The 15,527-nt window shown below is 39.3% G+C and overlaps 1 protein-coding gene across 2 annotated transcripts in view; it reads left to right on the forward strand.

Annotated features, from left to right (window-relative positions):
* Nucleotides 1-15,527, forward strand: part of LOC128660219 (phosphatidylinositol 5-phosphate 4-kinase type-2 alpha) — a 487,148-nt gene that overhangs the window by 368,876 nt on the left and 102,745 nt on the right. For both annotated transcript variants that reach the window (XM_053713954.1, XM_053713956.1), the window contains exon 4: nucleotides 3,794-3,946. In XM_053713954.1, coding sequence (XP_053569929.1) covers nucleotides 3,794-3,946 — 153 coding nt within the window. The remainder of the gene's footprint in view (nucleotides 1-3,793; nucleotides 3,947-15,527) is intronic.

Here is a 15,527-nt window from a genome sequence, read left to right on the forward strand (position 1 = left end):
GTCAGAAATGCTAGAGGTGAAGACTTCCCTTGAGGAGATACAGGAAAGAATTAGGGCAATGAGGGTTGCTAATTCATTTATCTCTGATGCTAATATGCAGATTATTCGCTTGAATGCCAAGACATCAGGCTGATGTCCAAATCTAGATTGCTTTCTCTCCCGTTTAAGGGAAAGATTATTTTTGGTCCAGGCCTGGACTCTATCATATCCACGGTTACGGGGGGCAAGGGTGCCTTTCTACTGTAGGATAAGAAGAATAAACCTAAGGGTCCTAGTTTTCGTCCCTTTTGTTCGGACAAGTCCCAATGTCAGAAACCTGCCACAAAACCCGAGCAGTCCAAGGGATCTTCGAAGCCTTCCCAGTCTTGGAATAAAACCAAGCAGAGCAAGAAGCCCGGTGAGACAAAAACTGCATGAAGGAGCGGCCCCCGATCTTTGGATCTCGTAGGGGGCAGACTATCTCTTTTCGCAGAGGCTTGGATGAGAGACGTACGGGATCCTTGGGTTCTGGAGGTTGTTGCCCAGGGTTACAGGATAGGTTTCAAAACTCATACTCCCAGGGGCATATTCCTCTTGTCTATTGTCAAAACCAGAGAAACGAGATGCCTTTCTAGAGTGTGTAAGGGATCTCTCGTCTCTAGGAGTAATTGTACCGGTACCTCTAGCAGAAAGGGCTCTAGGGTACTATTCAAACCAGTGCGTGGTTCCAAAGAAGGAGGGCACGTTTCACCCGATTCTGGACCTAAAGTGCCTCAACAAGTTTCTGTCAGTTCCATCGTTCAAAATGGAGACGATAAGGTCTATACTGCCCCTAGTTCAAGAGGTTCAGTTTATGACTACGATAGACTTGAAGGACGCTTACCTTCATGTGCCAATACACAAGGATCACTTCAGGTTCTTAAGGTTTGTCTTTCTGGATCAGCACTTCCAGTTTGTAGCTCTTCCCTTCGGTTTGGCTACTGCTCCAAGAATATTCACGAAGGTTCTGGGAGCTCTTCTCGCGGTGGCAAGATCCAGAGGGATAGCAGTAGCTCCTTAGCTGAATGACATCCTGGTTCAGGCTCCGTCCTAGCACCATTTATACCCTGATAGTTCTCCTACTGTTCCTTGTTCCCTCTGCAGAATGACTGGGGGATGAGGGGAGTGGGGGAGGTATTTAAGCCTTTGGCTGGGGTATCTTTGCCTCCTCCTGGTGGCCAGGTTCTGTATTTCCCACAAAGTAATGAATGAAGCCATGGACTCTCCTCGTAACAATGGAAATGAAATTATCAGGTAAGCATAATTTATGTTTTTTTCTTCAATGTATTCATACTTGTAAAAGCAGCAACAAAACTGCACAGTGTATGGGGATAGTGTTCTAATACAGCCGCAGATCAGAGCAAATCAGTGCCCACAAATACAATAATCAGAGCACAAATGTAAATACACAATTTAACAAAAAGAATAAGTTGTACAAAAGCATCAAAGTTGGACAGAATTTGAACATGTTCAAATGAACCATTTAATTTAAAGACGGTTAAAGTTTTATCTCCAATAAAGCAGAACACAAAAATGTAGCCCTTTTTATACAGGTACAATGGAGTTTAATCACATAATAGAACTGGTTGGTCTTTAATCAACACCACATGAAGTCCCATCATAACCTTTACCTTGTGTTTGCTCCCCTTGAATTATATCATTTCAGAAATAAAAAGAAGTGATGTAACAATACAATTTCATATAAGCTTGTAAACTGCATATATGTTTTTGTGCTCTTTGTTTTTAGTCAGATTCATTTTGCTCTACTGCATTTGTACCAGTAAAGCTGTGATTACACATACGGTTCCTATCAGGCCCACACAGCCATACAAAATGCTCCTCACAAGAAGACCTTCCTGTGCAGCTGTGTCTGTATTAACTCTTCCCAGGTTGCCAGTACACATTTCAAGCTTGACATTAATGTATTATTAGCCTTTGTATATAAAGTGTAAGGTTTTTCATCAGCCATCCTGCTTACATGTGAGGAATGCTGAACAGAAGACATGATCCTATGTGACATATTTGTTCTTGTGCTTGATGAATCCCCAGCATGCTTTTGATGCGGTAACTCAATCTCTCATTTGTTTTTGTTGTAGATTAAGTGCTCACCTGCCACCTGGTGGCCGTCTCCTATTGCATATTCAGCTAGCTAGAGGTATATGCTGCAGCATTGTTGGAGTATTGCAGATGCTTTATAGGTAGCATAAATCTCAGAGTACCCAATGAACAAGCTCATATCAATAGTAATAAAATATATGCTTATTATAAAGGGAAATAAAGAAAAATACACCACTTCTAATCAGGGTGTCTTTTAGCAGAGGGAAATGAAACCCAACATTTTTCTTTTATGACTAAGAGCAAATTACGTCTTTTTTATCTAATTATCGTCATTCTCTTGGTATCCTTTGTTGAAGGAGAAGTAATGCACTACTGGTAGCTAGGTGAAACCCAATGACGAGGAATATATGTGCAGCTACCAATCAACATCTTCTGAGCCCACCTAGGTATACTTCTCAACAAAGAATATAAAGTGAACAAAATAAATTTGAAATAAATTGAAAGTTATTTAAAATTGCATGCTCTATCTGAATCATGAAGGGGGAAAAATGGGTTTCATGTCCCTTTAATTAGCTGCACAATATTTATTACCTGTTTTTATACTAAACAAAATAAATCCTATATAGGAATTAGGTTGAAAACTTCCTGCTTAAATCACAATTTTTGCAACTTGGAGGACTGTAAAACTAGCAACAGAGTCAGGGGAATTCTTCAGGGATATAAACCTATGGCCAAGCAGGCTGATTACACAATCCTGGCGCATGGAGATATGCAAAAGCTGTGATCACTGTCAGTAGAACATGTGACCAATCACTTCCAGCCTTGCTTTACTACTGGGTGATTCTGCAACTGCAACATGAATTGCTTTGTGGCACAAATACAGTGAATACTTAAAAGGAAATGAAACAGTTTTAGAGTGTGATATAAAATGTTTAATTATGTGTAGTAAAAAAAAAAGTTTGCATTATATTTTCCTTATTTATTTTGCTCCCTTTTCCTGTAATTTTATTCTTACAATTTCACAGAGCTATGTATAAAATGATGCAATGGGCCAACACTTATTTGGTACAGCAGAGCTGCCTAAATTCTGAAAATGAACCCACAAAACTATATATATTTCTAAAGTACAATCTAGGCCCATGTTGGTATATTTGATGCCATTATTTGCCTGCCAAATACGATCATATAAAAATAATGAATTGTTTTGCAAAATTGGGGTTTTCACTGAAACTATTTATTCACAACTGCTGCAGTCATAAGACAAATGGTTGTAAAAGCTTTTCTGGGATCCCCTTTGTTGAGAAGCAACAGACAAGCAAGGCTTTGCCATTGTTTTTCGGCAAGTAGAAGACCCTAATTGCAGCTGCGCACCACACTTCTGAAACTCACATCAGTGAAGGGGTTAATCAAGTAGCATGTAAGGTTAATATTTTCTCTGGTGTAAGGATTTCCCTCCAACCTGACTCATTCCACCCCCTGATCCATACCTGATCCCACCCAAACAGTTATCTTCCCACCCACACCCTCCACTGGTAACCACCATCTTGATGATTTTAAATGACCATTTATTTCAAATTAGATTGCAAGAGACATAGAAGATGTTTCACCATCACATATATTTATTATTTATTGTCAACATTGACCAGAACCAGCCATGAGTGACAAACCCTGATTTTGTGTCTTGTGTTTCATTCTTGTTTTGTATGTTTTGTTCCAGAACTCATTGACACGGTGTGCACCACTAGCTAATGACTCCCAAGCCCGCAGTGGCGCAAGATTTCATACGTCCTGTGACAAGAGGTACATCATAAAAACTATTACAAGTGAAGATGTAGCTGAGATGCACAATATCCTCAAGAAATACCATCAGGTAAGGCAGTTATTATTATAAAGTCATGCGTTTAATCCACCAATCTAGTTATTTTCTTTATGTCCTTCAGTTTTAGCCTCAACTAATAAGTACATAGACATTTAAACCGTGATTGGTTAGTTTAAAATGAGTGTTTGCTTCTGCCTGCAGAATAACACAATGCACGAAGCAGCTAGTCTTTACTGATGATATTTTCAGATGTCTGTAAAGAAGTCAGTGAATAAGTACACTTAGCACAAACGCTTCTGATTCTTGTTGTTGTTGTTGTTGTATACCAATGTTTATTTCTCTTCCTCTCCATCTTTTATTTTGTATATAATTCAATAGATATAGTTTATATTGACCACATCTTATTTGCATTTTTTTTTATTCTGGTGACTATAGTAATTAAGAGAATTTATGGGATGTAGCTTAAAATATGTGTTCTGCTCATTAGCGTTACTGACAAGACTGAAACCAACCTTGATACAACCATTAGCGTTACTGACAAGACTGAAACCAACCTTGATACAACCATTAGCGTTACTGACAAGACTGAAACCAACCTTGATACAACCATTAGCATTACTGACAAGACTGAAACCAACCTTGATACAACCATTAGGGTTACTGACAAGACTGAAACCAACCTTGATACAACCATTAGGGTTACTGACAAGACTAAAACCAACCTTGATACAACCATTAGGGTTACTGACAAGACTGAAACCAACCTTGATACAACCATTAGCGTTACTGACAAGACTGAAACCAACCTTGATACAACCATTAGCGTTACTGACAAGACTGAAACCAACCTTGATACAACCATTAGCGTTACTGACAAGACTGAAACCAACCTTGATACAACCATTAGGGTTACTGACAAGACTGAAACCAACCTTGATACAACCATTAGCGTTACTGACAAGACTGAAACCAACCTTGATACAACCATTAGCGTTACTGACAAGACTGAAACCAACCTTGATACAACCATTAGCGTTACTGACAAGACTGAAACCAACCTTGATACAACCATTAGGGTTACTGACAAGACTGAAACCAACCTTGATACAACCATTAGCGTTACTGACAAGACTGAAACCAACCTTGATACAACCATTAGCATTACTGACAAGACTGAAACCAACCTTGATACAACACCCAATGTATTTGCTAATGTAATCCCCATTTGAGATATATATTCTGTTGTTAAAATTAAAGAGACAGTAAACCCAAAATTAAACTTTTATAATTCAGACAGAACATGCAATTTTAAATAACTTTCAAGTTTCCACTTTACTTATAGTATCTTGTTTGCTTTGTTCTTTTAGTATCCTTTATTTAAAAACAAATATACCTAAGTAGGTTAATGTACTACTGGGAGATAACTTTTTTCTTATCTCTACCATTTAGGGGTCGATCACAGTCCTTTAGAAGAACATATCAAATGATTTATCTACAATAATCCCCATAGACTTTAATTATGTTTTTCTGTAGAAAATCATTAGATATGTTTTTTCTAAAGGATTGTGATCGACTCCTTAGTGGACTAGCATTATTTTCCCACTAGGCTAGTAGTTTTTCATCCCTAACTATTAAAGTAGAATGATATTTTTCCACCCCTTATTTACACACATATATACTGTGTATATCTATCTATCTATCTATCTATCTATCTATCTATCTATCTATCTATCTATATATATATATATACTGGGTCATATAAGTAATGAAATGATTGCTTTAAAGGGACATTCCGGTCAAAATTGAAATGCACATAGATTAATTACATATTTGAATAGAGACATATTTGCAATATACATGTACTTTCAAAAATGCTTCTAGTAAAAGTTATCACTGTTTTAGAGTTAACATTTTTCTCTGCACGTGCATGTGAAGCATAGCTAGATATTGTCAGTGCACCAGCATTTTAAATATTGCAGCTGCTCAGATCATCAGTGAAGCTTGTATCGTGTCAGCAATTAAGACATTGAGTCATTATCAGATGATACATGCATGTTAGGCTGTCTGAGCAAGTCCTGTGTTTAAAATGCTGGTGCACGTTGCATACTTAAATACTCTTTTGAAATAGCTTTAACTTTTATTAGAAGCATTTTTGCTAATGCACGTGTATTACAAAAATGCTTCTGTTCAATATTGAAATGCACCCATGTGGTTTACAATTTTGGCTTGAATGTCCCTTTAACTAATGTTTACTGTCTTTTTAATTGATCACCTAAAAGGACATGAAATTAAAAAAAATAATTTAATGATTCACACAGAGCATGCCATTTAAAAAATAAAGTTTCCAGTTTACTTCTATCAGTAAAATGTGCTTTGTTCTCATGGTATTCTTTGTTGGTGAGACACCAAGGTAGGTAGATTGTGCATATCTGGAGCACCACATGGCAGGAACTAGTACTGCCATCCAGTGGTCTTGCTAATGTACAAAATTCTTGCAAAACTGCTGCCATATAGTATGGAAAACACGTGCACACTCCTGAGCTTACCCCCTGCTTTTCAACAAAGGATACCAAAGGAACAAAGAAAATGTGATAATAGAAATAAATTGTAAAGATGTTTACAATTTCTCTTGTAAGGTGTATCCAGTCCACGGATCATCCATTACTTGTGGGATATTCTCATTCCCAACAGGAAGTTGCAAGAGGACACCCACAGCAGAGCTGTAATATAGCTCCTCCCCTAACTGTCATACCCAGTCATTCTCTTGCAACTCTCAACAAGCAGGACGTTGTAGGAGAGAGTAGTGAAATATAGATAGTTTATTTTCTTCAATCAAAAGTTTGTTATTTTTAAATAGTACCGGAGTTGTGCTATTTTATCTCAGGCAGTAAATAGAAGAAGAATCTGCCTGAGGTTTCTATGATCTTAGCAGGTTGTAACTAAGATCCATTGCTATTCTCACATATGTCTGAGGGGATTACACAGATGAGGTAACTTCAGCGAGAGAATGGCGTGCAGTTTATTCTGCTATCAGGTATGTGCAGTTATATTTTTTTCTGGAGATGGAAAACACTAGAAAATGCTGCTGATACCGGATTAATGTAAGTTAAGCCTGAATACAGTGATTTAATAACGACTGGTATCATGCTTACTCCCAGGGGTAATACCCTTATGATATTTACAATATAAAACGTTTGCTGGCATGTTTAATCGTTTTTATATATGCTTTGGTGATAAAACTTTATTGGGGCCTAGTTTTTTCCACATGGCTGGCTTAAATTTTGACTAGAAACAATTTCCACTGTTGTAGCATAAAAGTTACAGTTGGTGCAGTTAAAATTACAAACTGTGACATCCAGCTTCCCTCAAAGTCCTTCTGAATGCTATAGGACATCTCTAAAGGGCACAAAGGCTTTCCAAAGTCGTTTATTGGGGAAGGTAGGACCACAGCTTGCTGGCAGTTGGTTGTGACTGTTAAAAAACGTCTATTTCGTTTTTTTGATCCGTTTTTTGAACTAAGGGGTTAATCATCCATTTGCAAGTGGGTGCAATGCTCTGTTAGCCTATTATACACACTGTAAAAATTTCGTATGATTTACTGCATTTTTTCACTGTTTTTCAAATTCTGACAAAATTTGTTTCTCTTAAAGGCACAGTACCGTTTTTTATATTTGCTTGTTAACTTGATTTAAAGTGTTTTCCAAGCTTGCTAGTCTCATTGATATTCTGTATAAACATGTCTGACATAGAAGAAACTCCTTGTTTATTATGTTTAAAAGCCATGGTGGAAACCCCTCTTAGAATGTGTACCAAATGTACTGATTTCATTTTATGCAATAAAGATCATTTTCTGTCTTTAAAAAATGTATCACCAGAGGAATCTGACGAGGGGGAAGTTATGCCGACTAACTTTCCCCACGTGTCAGACCCTTTGACTCCTGCTTAAGGGACTCACGCTCAAATGGTGCCAAGTACATCTAGGGCGCCCATAGCGTTTACTTTACAAGACATGGCGGCAGTCATAGATAATACACTGTCAGCGGTATTAGCCAGACTACCTGAACTTAGAGGTAAGCGAGATAGCTCTGGGGTGAGACAAAATGCAGAGCATACTGACGCTTTAAGAACCATGTCTGATACTGCCTCACAATATGCAGAAGCTGAGGAAAGAGAGCTTCAGTCAGTGGGTGATGTTAATGACTCAGGAAAGATACCTGATTCTAATATTTCTACATTTAAATTTAAGCTTGAACACCTCCGCGTGTTGCTTAGGGAGGTTTTAGCTGCTCTGAATGACTGTGATACCATTGCAGTGCCAGATAAATTGTTTAGACTGGATAAATACTTTGCAGTGCCGGTGTGTACTGATGTTTTTCCAAATACCTAAAAGGTTTACAGAAATTATTAATAAGGAATGGGATAGACCAGGTGTGCCGTTCTCTTCCCCTCCTATTTTTAGAAAAATGTTTCCAATAGACGCCACCACATGGGACTTATGGCAGACAGTCCCTAAGGTGGAGGGAGCAGTTTCTACTCTAGTAAAGCGTACTACTTGCGTACTACTATCTCTGTCGAGGACAGTTGTGCTTTTTTTTTTTAGATCCAATGGATAAAAAATTAGAGGTTACCTTAAGAAAATATTTATTCAACAAGGTTTTATTCTACAGCCCCTTGCATGCATTGCCCCTGTCACTGCTGCTGCGGCTTACTGGTTTGAGTCTCTGGAAGAGGCTTTACAGGTAGCGACTCCATTGGATGACATACTTGGCAAACTTAGAGTACTTAAGCTAGCCAATTCTTTTATTCTGATGCCATTGTTCATTTGACTAAACTAACGGCTAAGAATTCTGGTTTTGCTATACAGGTGCGCAGAGCGCTATGGCTTAGATCATGGTCAGCTGACGTGACTTCAAAATCTAAGCTACTTAACATTCCCTTCAAGGGGCAGACCCTATTCGGGCCTGGTTGAAGGAGATTATTGCTGATATCACTGGAGGAAAAGGTCATGCCCTTCCTCAGGACAGGTCCAAATCTAGGGCCAAACAGTCTAATTTTCGTGCCTTTCAAAACTTCAAGGCAGGTGCGGCATCAACTTCCTCTAATAATAAACAAGAGGGAACTTTTGCTCAATCCAAGACGGTCTGGAGACCAAACCTGACATGGAAAAAAGGTAAGCAGGTAAAAAAGCCTGCTGCTGACTCTAAGACAGCATGAAGGAACGGCCCCCTATCCGGGAACGGATCTAGTAGGGGGCAGACTTTCACTCTTTGCCCAGGCGTGGGCAAGAGATGTTCAGGATCCCTGGGCGTTGGAAATTATATCCCAGGGATATCTTCTGGACTTCAAAGCTTCCCCCCCAAAAAGGGAGATTTCACCTTTCACAATTATCTGCACACCAGATAAAGAGAGAGGTATTCTTACACTGTTTACGAGTCCTCCTAGTTATGGGAGTGATCCATCCAGTTCCAAAGGAGGAACAGGGACAGGGTTTTTACTCAAATCTGTTTGTGGTTCCCAAAAAAGAGGGAACCTTCAGACCAATTTTGGATCTAAAGATCTTAAACAAATTCCTCAAAGTTCCGTCGTTCAAGATGGAAACTATTCGTACCATCCTACCACTGATCCAGGAGGGTCAATATATGACTACAGTGGATCTAAAGGATGCTTATCTTCACATTCCGATACACAAAGATCATCATCGGTTTCTCAGGTTTGCCTTTTAAGACAGGCATTACCAGTTGTAGCTCTTCCCTTGGGATTAGCTACAGCCCCAAGAATCTTTACAAATGTTCTAGGGTCACTTATGGCGGTCCTAAGGCAGCGGGGCATAGCAGTAGCCCCTTATTTAGACGACATCCTGATACAGGCGTCAAACTTCCAAATTGCCAAGTCTCATACGGACGTAGTACTGGCATTTCTGTGGTCGCATGGGTGGAAAGTGAACGAGGAAAAGAGTTCTCTATCCCCACTCACAAGAGTTTCCTTTCTAGGGACTCTGATAGATTCTGTAGAAATGAAAATTCACCTGACGGAGTCCAGGTTATCAAAGCTTTTAAATTCCTGCCGGGTTCTTCATTCCATTCCGCGCCCTTCAGTGGTTCAGTGTATGGAAGTAATCGGCTTAATGGTAGCGGCAATGGACATAGTGCCGTTTGCACGCTTACATCTCAGACCGCTGCAACTATGCATGCTCAGTCAGTGGAGCAGGGATTACACAGATTTGTCCCCTCAACTGAATCTGGACCAAGAGACCAGGGATTCTCTTCTCTGGTGGCTATCTCGGTTCCATCTGTCCAAAGGTATGACCTTTCGCAGGCCAGATTGGACAATTGTTACGACAGATGCCAGCCTTCTAGGTTGGGGTGCAGTCTGGAACTCCCTGAAGGCTCAGGGATCGTGGACTCAGGAGGAGTCTCTCATTCCATTAAATATTCTGGAACTAAGAGCGATATTCAAGGCTCTTCAGGCTTGGCCTCAGTAAGCAACTCTGAGGTACATCAGATTTCAGTTGGACAACATCACGACTGTAGCTTACATCAACCATCAAGGGGGAACGAGAAGTTCCCTAGAGATGTTAGAAGTTTCAAAAATAATTCGCTGGGCAGAGATTCACTCTTGCCACCTATCAGCTATCCATATCCCAGGTGTAGAGCACTGGAAGGCGGATTTTCTAAGTCATCAGACTTTTCATCCGGGAGAGTGGGAACTCCATCCGGAGGCATTTGCACAACTGATTCATCGTTGGGGCAAACCAGAACTTGATCTCATGGCGTCTCGCCAGAACGCCAAGCTTCCGTGTTACGGATCCAGGTCCAGGGATCCCAAGGCAACACTGCTGGATGCTCTAGCAGTGCCCTGGTCTTTTAACCTGGCTTATGTGTTTCCACCGTTTCCTCTGCTCCCTCGACTGATTGCCAAGATCAAGCAGGAGAGAGCATTGGTGATTCTGATAGCACCTGCGTGGCCACGCAGGACCTGGTATGCAGATCTAGTGGACATGTCATCCTTTCCACCATGGTCTCTGCCTCAGAATCAGGACCTTCTACTTCAGGGTCCTTTCAACCATCCAAATCTAATTTCTCTGAGGCTGACTGCCTGGAGATTGAACGCTTGATTTTATCAAAGCGTGGCTTCTCCGAGTCAGTTATTGATACCTTAAGACAGGCAAGAAAGCCTGTCACCAGGAAAATTTACCATAAGGTATGGTGTAGATATCTTTATTGGTGTGAATCCAAGGGTTACTCATGGAGTAAGGTCAGGATTGCTAGGATATTATCTTTTCTCCAAGAAGGTTTGGAAAAAGGGTTGTCAGCTAGTTAAGCGTCTGGCAGATGTTCCAGACGTTCAGGCATTTTGTCAGGCTTTAGTTAGAATCAAGCCTGTGTTTAAACCTGTTGCTCCACCATGGAGCTTAAACTTGGTTCTTAAGGTTCTTCAAGATGTTCCGTTTGAACCTCTTCATTCCATAGATATCAAGCTTTTATCTTGGAAAGTTCTTTTTTTGGTAGCTATTTCCTCGGCTCGTAGAGTCTCTGAGCTATCTGCCTTACAATGTGATTCTCCTTATCTGATTTTTCATACGGATAAGGTAGTCCTGCGTACCAAACCTGGGTTCTTACCTAAGGTGGTATCTAACAAGAATATCAATCAAGAGATTGTTGTTCCATCCTTGTGTTACACAATTTGGACGTGGTCCGTGCTTTAAAGTTTTACTTACAAGCTACTAAAGATTTTCGTCAAACATCTGCTTTGTTTGTTGTCTACTCGGGACAGAGGAGAGGTCAAAAGGCTTCGGCAACATCTTTTTCTTTTTGACTAAGAAGCTTAATCCGCTTAGCCTATGAGACTGCTGGACAGCAACTTCCTGAAAGGATTACAGCTCATTCCACTAGAGCTGTGGCTTCCACTTGGGCCTTTAAAAATGAGGCTTCTTTTGATCAGATTTGCAAGGCGACGACTTGGTCTTCGCTTCATATTTTTTCAAAATTTTACAAATTTGATACTTTTGCTTCTTCGGAGGCTATATTTGGGAGAAAGGTTTTACGGGCAGTGGTCCCTTCCATTTAAGTTCCTGCCTTGTCCCTCCCTTCATCTGTGTACTTTAGCTTTGGTATTGGTATCCCACAAGTAATGGATGATCCGTGGACTGGATACACCTTACAAGAGAAAACACAATTTATGCTTACCTGATAAATTTATTTCTCTTGTGGTGTATCCAGTCCACGGCCCGCCCTATCATTTTAAGGCAGGTAATTTTTAAATTTAAACTACAGTAACCACTGCACCCTATGGTTCCTCCTTTCTCGGCTTGTTTTCGGTCGAATGACTGGCTATGACAGTTAGGGGAGGAGCTATATTACAGCTCTGCTGTGGGTGTCCTCTTGCAACTTCCTGTTGGGAATGAGAATATCCCACAAGTAATGGATGATCCGTGGACTGGATACACCACAAGAGAAATAAATTTATCAGGTAAGCATAAATTGTGTTTTTATGCTGTATCTGAAACATGTCCCTTTAAATCCCATACATTTTTAAGTAGTTTTGAATCATAATGCTTTTTTAAAACATTTTTTTTAAAGATCAACTACATTAGAACTAAGAGTTTGAATAACAAACCACATTCGAAGCAAATAAAATGCTTTAAATATTTATTAAAGCTTCAAAATTGACTTACTAGTGTCTGTGTAGCCTGCAGATATAGCTGTAGGTTGAGTGCATGTATATTTGCCCCACCATGCCATGAATAAAGTGCTGAAAATGTCTCATGGCACATCACTGGCATTTTAAACATAATGGGCTAGATTACAAGTGGCGCCCTCTTGTTAGCATGGGACACAAGAAGCAATATCACGACAGCTCTAATGTGCATATTACAAGTTGAAAGTAAACGGTTTCGCTCAATTGCAAAGAACATTTGCGTTCAACGAATTGGCACGCCTGAAGACCTAGTGTAAAGTGTAAGGTTTAAAAAAAAAAAAAAAAAGTTGCACCAAGCATAAATACATTTAAATAAAGTATTACATTCTAATATACACTTTCTGATCAATATATGTCATATAAATATTAATAAATGTATTTTATAAGGATTAAAAAGTAAAGTATATGGTATATTGGCAAGGTCTATAATGTGTGTGTATGTGTATATATATATATATATATATATATATATATATTAATTAATAAAAATGTTGCGTCAGCTCACTTATATCATATCTATAAGTGTATCCCTGGTAAACTAAATACTTGAAACCAGTGGTGCCTGGGAACATAGATTAAATTGGTTAATACTACCCACAAAAAAGTATGTTCTAGCCGGCACTAACACGTAACCTATCATAAGATAGAAATTGAATGATACCCTGGGTAATGCAGGAGAGGGGACCAACCCCCAGGTGAAAGGCTCCCTTCCCCACAAATGTCTCTAAATAACAGATTAATGCAATACACATTTATTCAGCTAATATAAGGCATAAATAAAGCCTCAAAAAAAGCTTACAACAAACCAAGATGTGTGCAAATTGTTATCCGGAAATAGAAAACAAGTTAAATATTTACTAGACACATATATACAAGTACAACATCCACCAATGGCCATTGGGTATATGTATTTCTAATAGTCCCACATGTGGTATATGAGTGGTCACTGATCCATTTGTTAGTAAGATTACCGTCAAAGCTTAAACACAACCAGCAGAGCAAGCAGGTAGTTAGTCCCCAATAAATTGGTGTAGTAGCGCAATGAAGCAAGATATGATGATGTCTTTGCAAATCTTAGCAGTACATTCAAACAGGGTGTAGTGATGTCTTAGCAGACTTTAGCAGCACAGTCAAGCACAGTGTATTAATGTCTTTGCAACCGTGTACTCAGTAGTTACAACCATGCATAGCTGCAATCGATACTGTCATATTCCTCAACCTCTTCAACCCCTAGGGTGCTACCTTTTGAGAGATGTACCCTGATTTAAGGATCCCAATCACAGGGCATACGGTGTTGGTTATTGGAGCACAATATCAGCAACAATGTATTTCAGCTGCAATTTCCACTTACTTTTGAATCCTTGTTAGCGTGCCACAATAGACGTTATTTAGGATGCGCCTTCTCATACCTTGCTACTGCTGGTGCAAATGTAGTTACGCTCCTAGATGTTATCCGGATCAGGAATGTCCCCAAAGAAATAGTCAGAGGCGGATAAAGACAACCCGGTCGGCCTAACCAGGCTGTTAAACAGTGTAGTCACGCAACACGTGTTTTGCCGCAGGGCAATTCTGTACGGCTTTCTCAAGCGTGCTTTCCTATTGGTGCTTCTCTCTCTCGGGAATTTATACAGTGTAACAGCCAATGTAATTATGTGTCATTAGTGTCTCTGTACCAAAAATTAATAAACAGCATAATTTCCTTACTGCACAGGTAACATAACAAATATGATTGAATATTTAACATTAGTATGGGAAAAAGAAGCCTGTCAATAAGTTTATTTATATACACCCCGCACCTCATAGATATCATTAGGGCAAATCAAAATTACAAGGTAAAAATATGTTTTTAAATACAGAAACTGAAATAGACACGATTAGCTAACTCACATCATTAATCCACACTTTTGGGCAGAGATCATATACATACGCAGTCCGGGGAGTGAAACATGAAGAAGTAGATCACATAGATCAATTATTAGCTCATAAAAGTAATGGAATCTAGAATCAACTTGATCCGATACTAACCAAGACTCATCTATCCCAGGAAGGGGGCAAAATTAATTTCTTCATTGAGACCACTTGGTTTTAAACTGCCAAGATTGTAAATCCATTTACATTCTGCTTGTAAAAGATATTTATCTAAATCACCTCCTCATCCCTGCAGATTGATGAGTTCTAAACCCATCGTTTTTAATCCAAAATAGGAGCCATTATGTAATGCATAGAAATGTTGTGCTACACTACTACTTCTCTATATTCTCTATAGGTATTCCCTACATAAATACAGCAACACAGAAAAAGAGCACTCCACGGGTCTTTGTAAATATGACTTTACTATATGTAAACGTTTTCGGACAAAAACTGTCTGTCCTCAGACAAAGTTTGTCTGAGGACGGACAATTTTTGTCTGAAAATGTTAACATATAGTAAAGTGATATTTACAAAGACCCATGAAGTGCTCTTCTTCTGTGTTGCTGTAATTATATTTGGTGCACCCAGGGCTGTATCAAGGACTCCGTAGTGCGGTCTGTACTGAATTTTATATATATATATATATATAATGTGTTTAACGGGTGAACGGGGTACTCAGAATGTGTATTAAATAAGTGTATACTCCGTGCTAGCAAATCCCAAATAAAATATCTCACACTTGAAAAGAAAGGATCCCAAAAATGTATATGGGACCAAAGAAGGAGAAGGGTGTACTGGTAAGCACTTTTAAACCAAACGTTTTATTAAGAAGGAGATAAGAGCTCTGGGTATGCCTTTACATACAAAATAAAATACAACATTAAACCAGACAACAGGTAGAGCTGAGGGTGCACTTCACAAAACTGCAGTAATCACAAAAGAAACATAAAGTTCACTGTGTCATGCTAGCAGGTACCTAGCAGGTACTCTCACAGCCAAAACTAGGCCAGTATACTTTCCAGGC

The sequence above is a fragment of the Bombina bombina genome, chromosome 5 (genome assembly GCF_027579735.1).
Source record: "Bombina bombina isolate aBomBom1 chromosome 5, aBomBom1.pri, whole genome shotgun sequence".
Taxonomy (NCBI): Eukaryota; Metazoa; Chordata; class Amphibia; order Anura; family Bombinatoridae; genus Bombina; species Bombina bombina.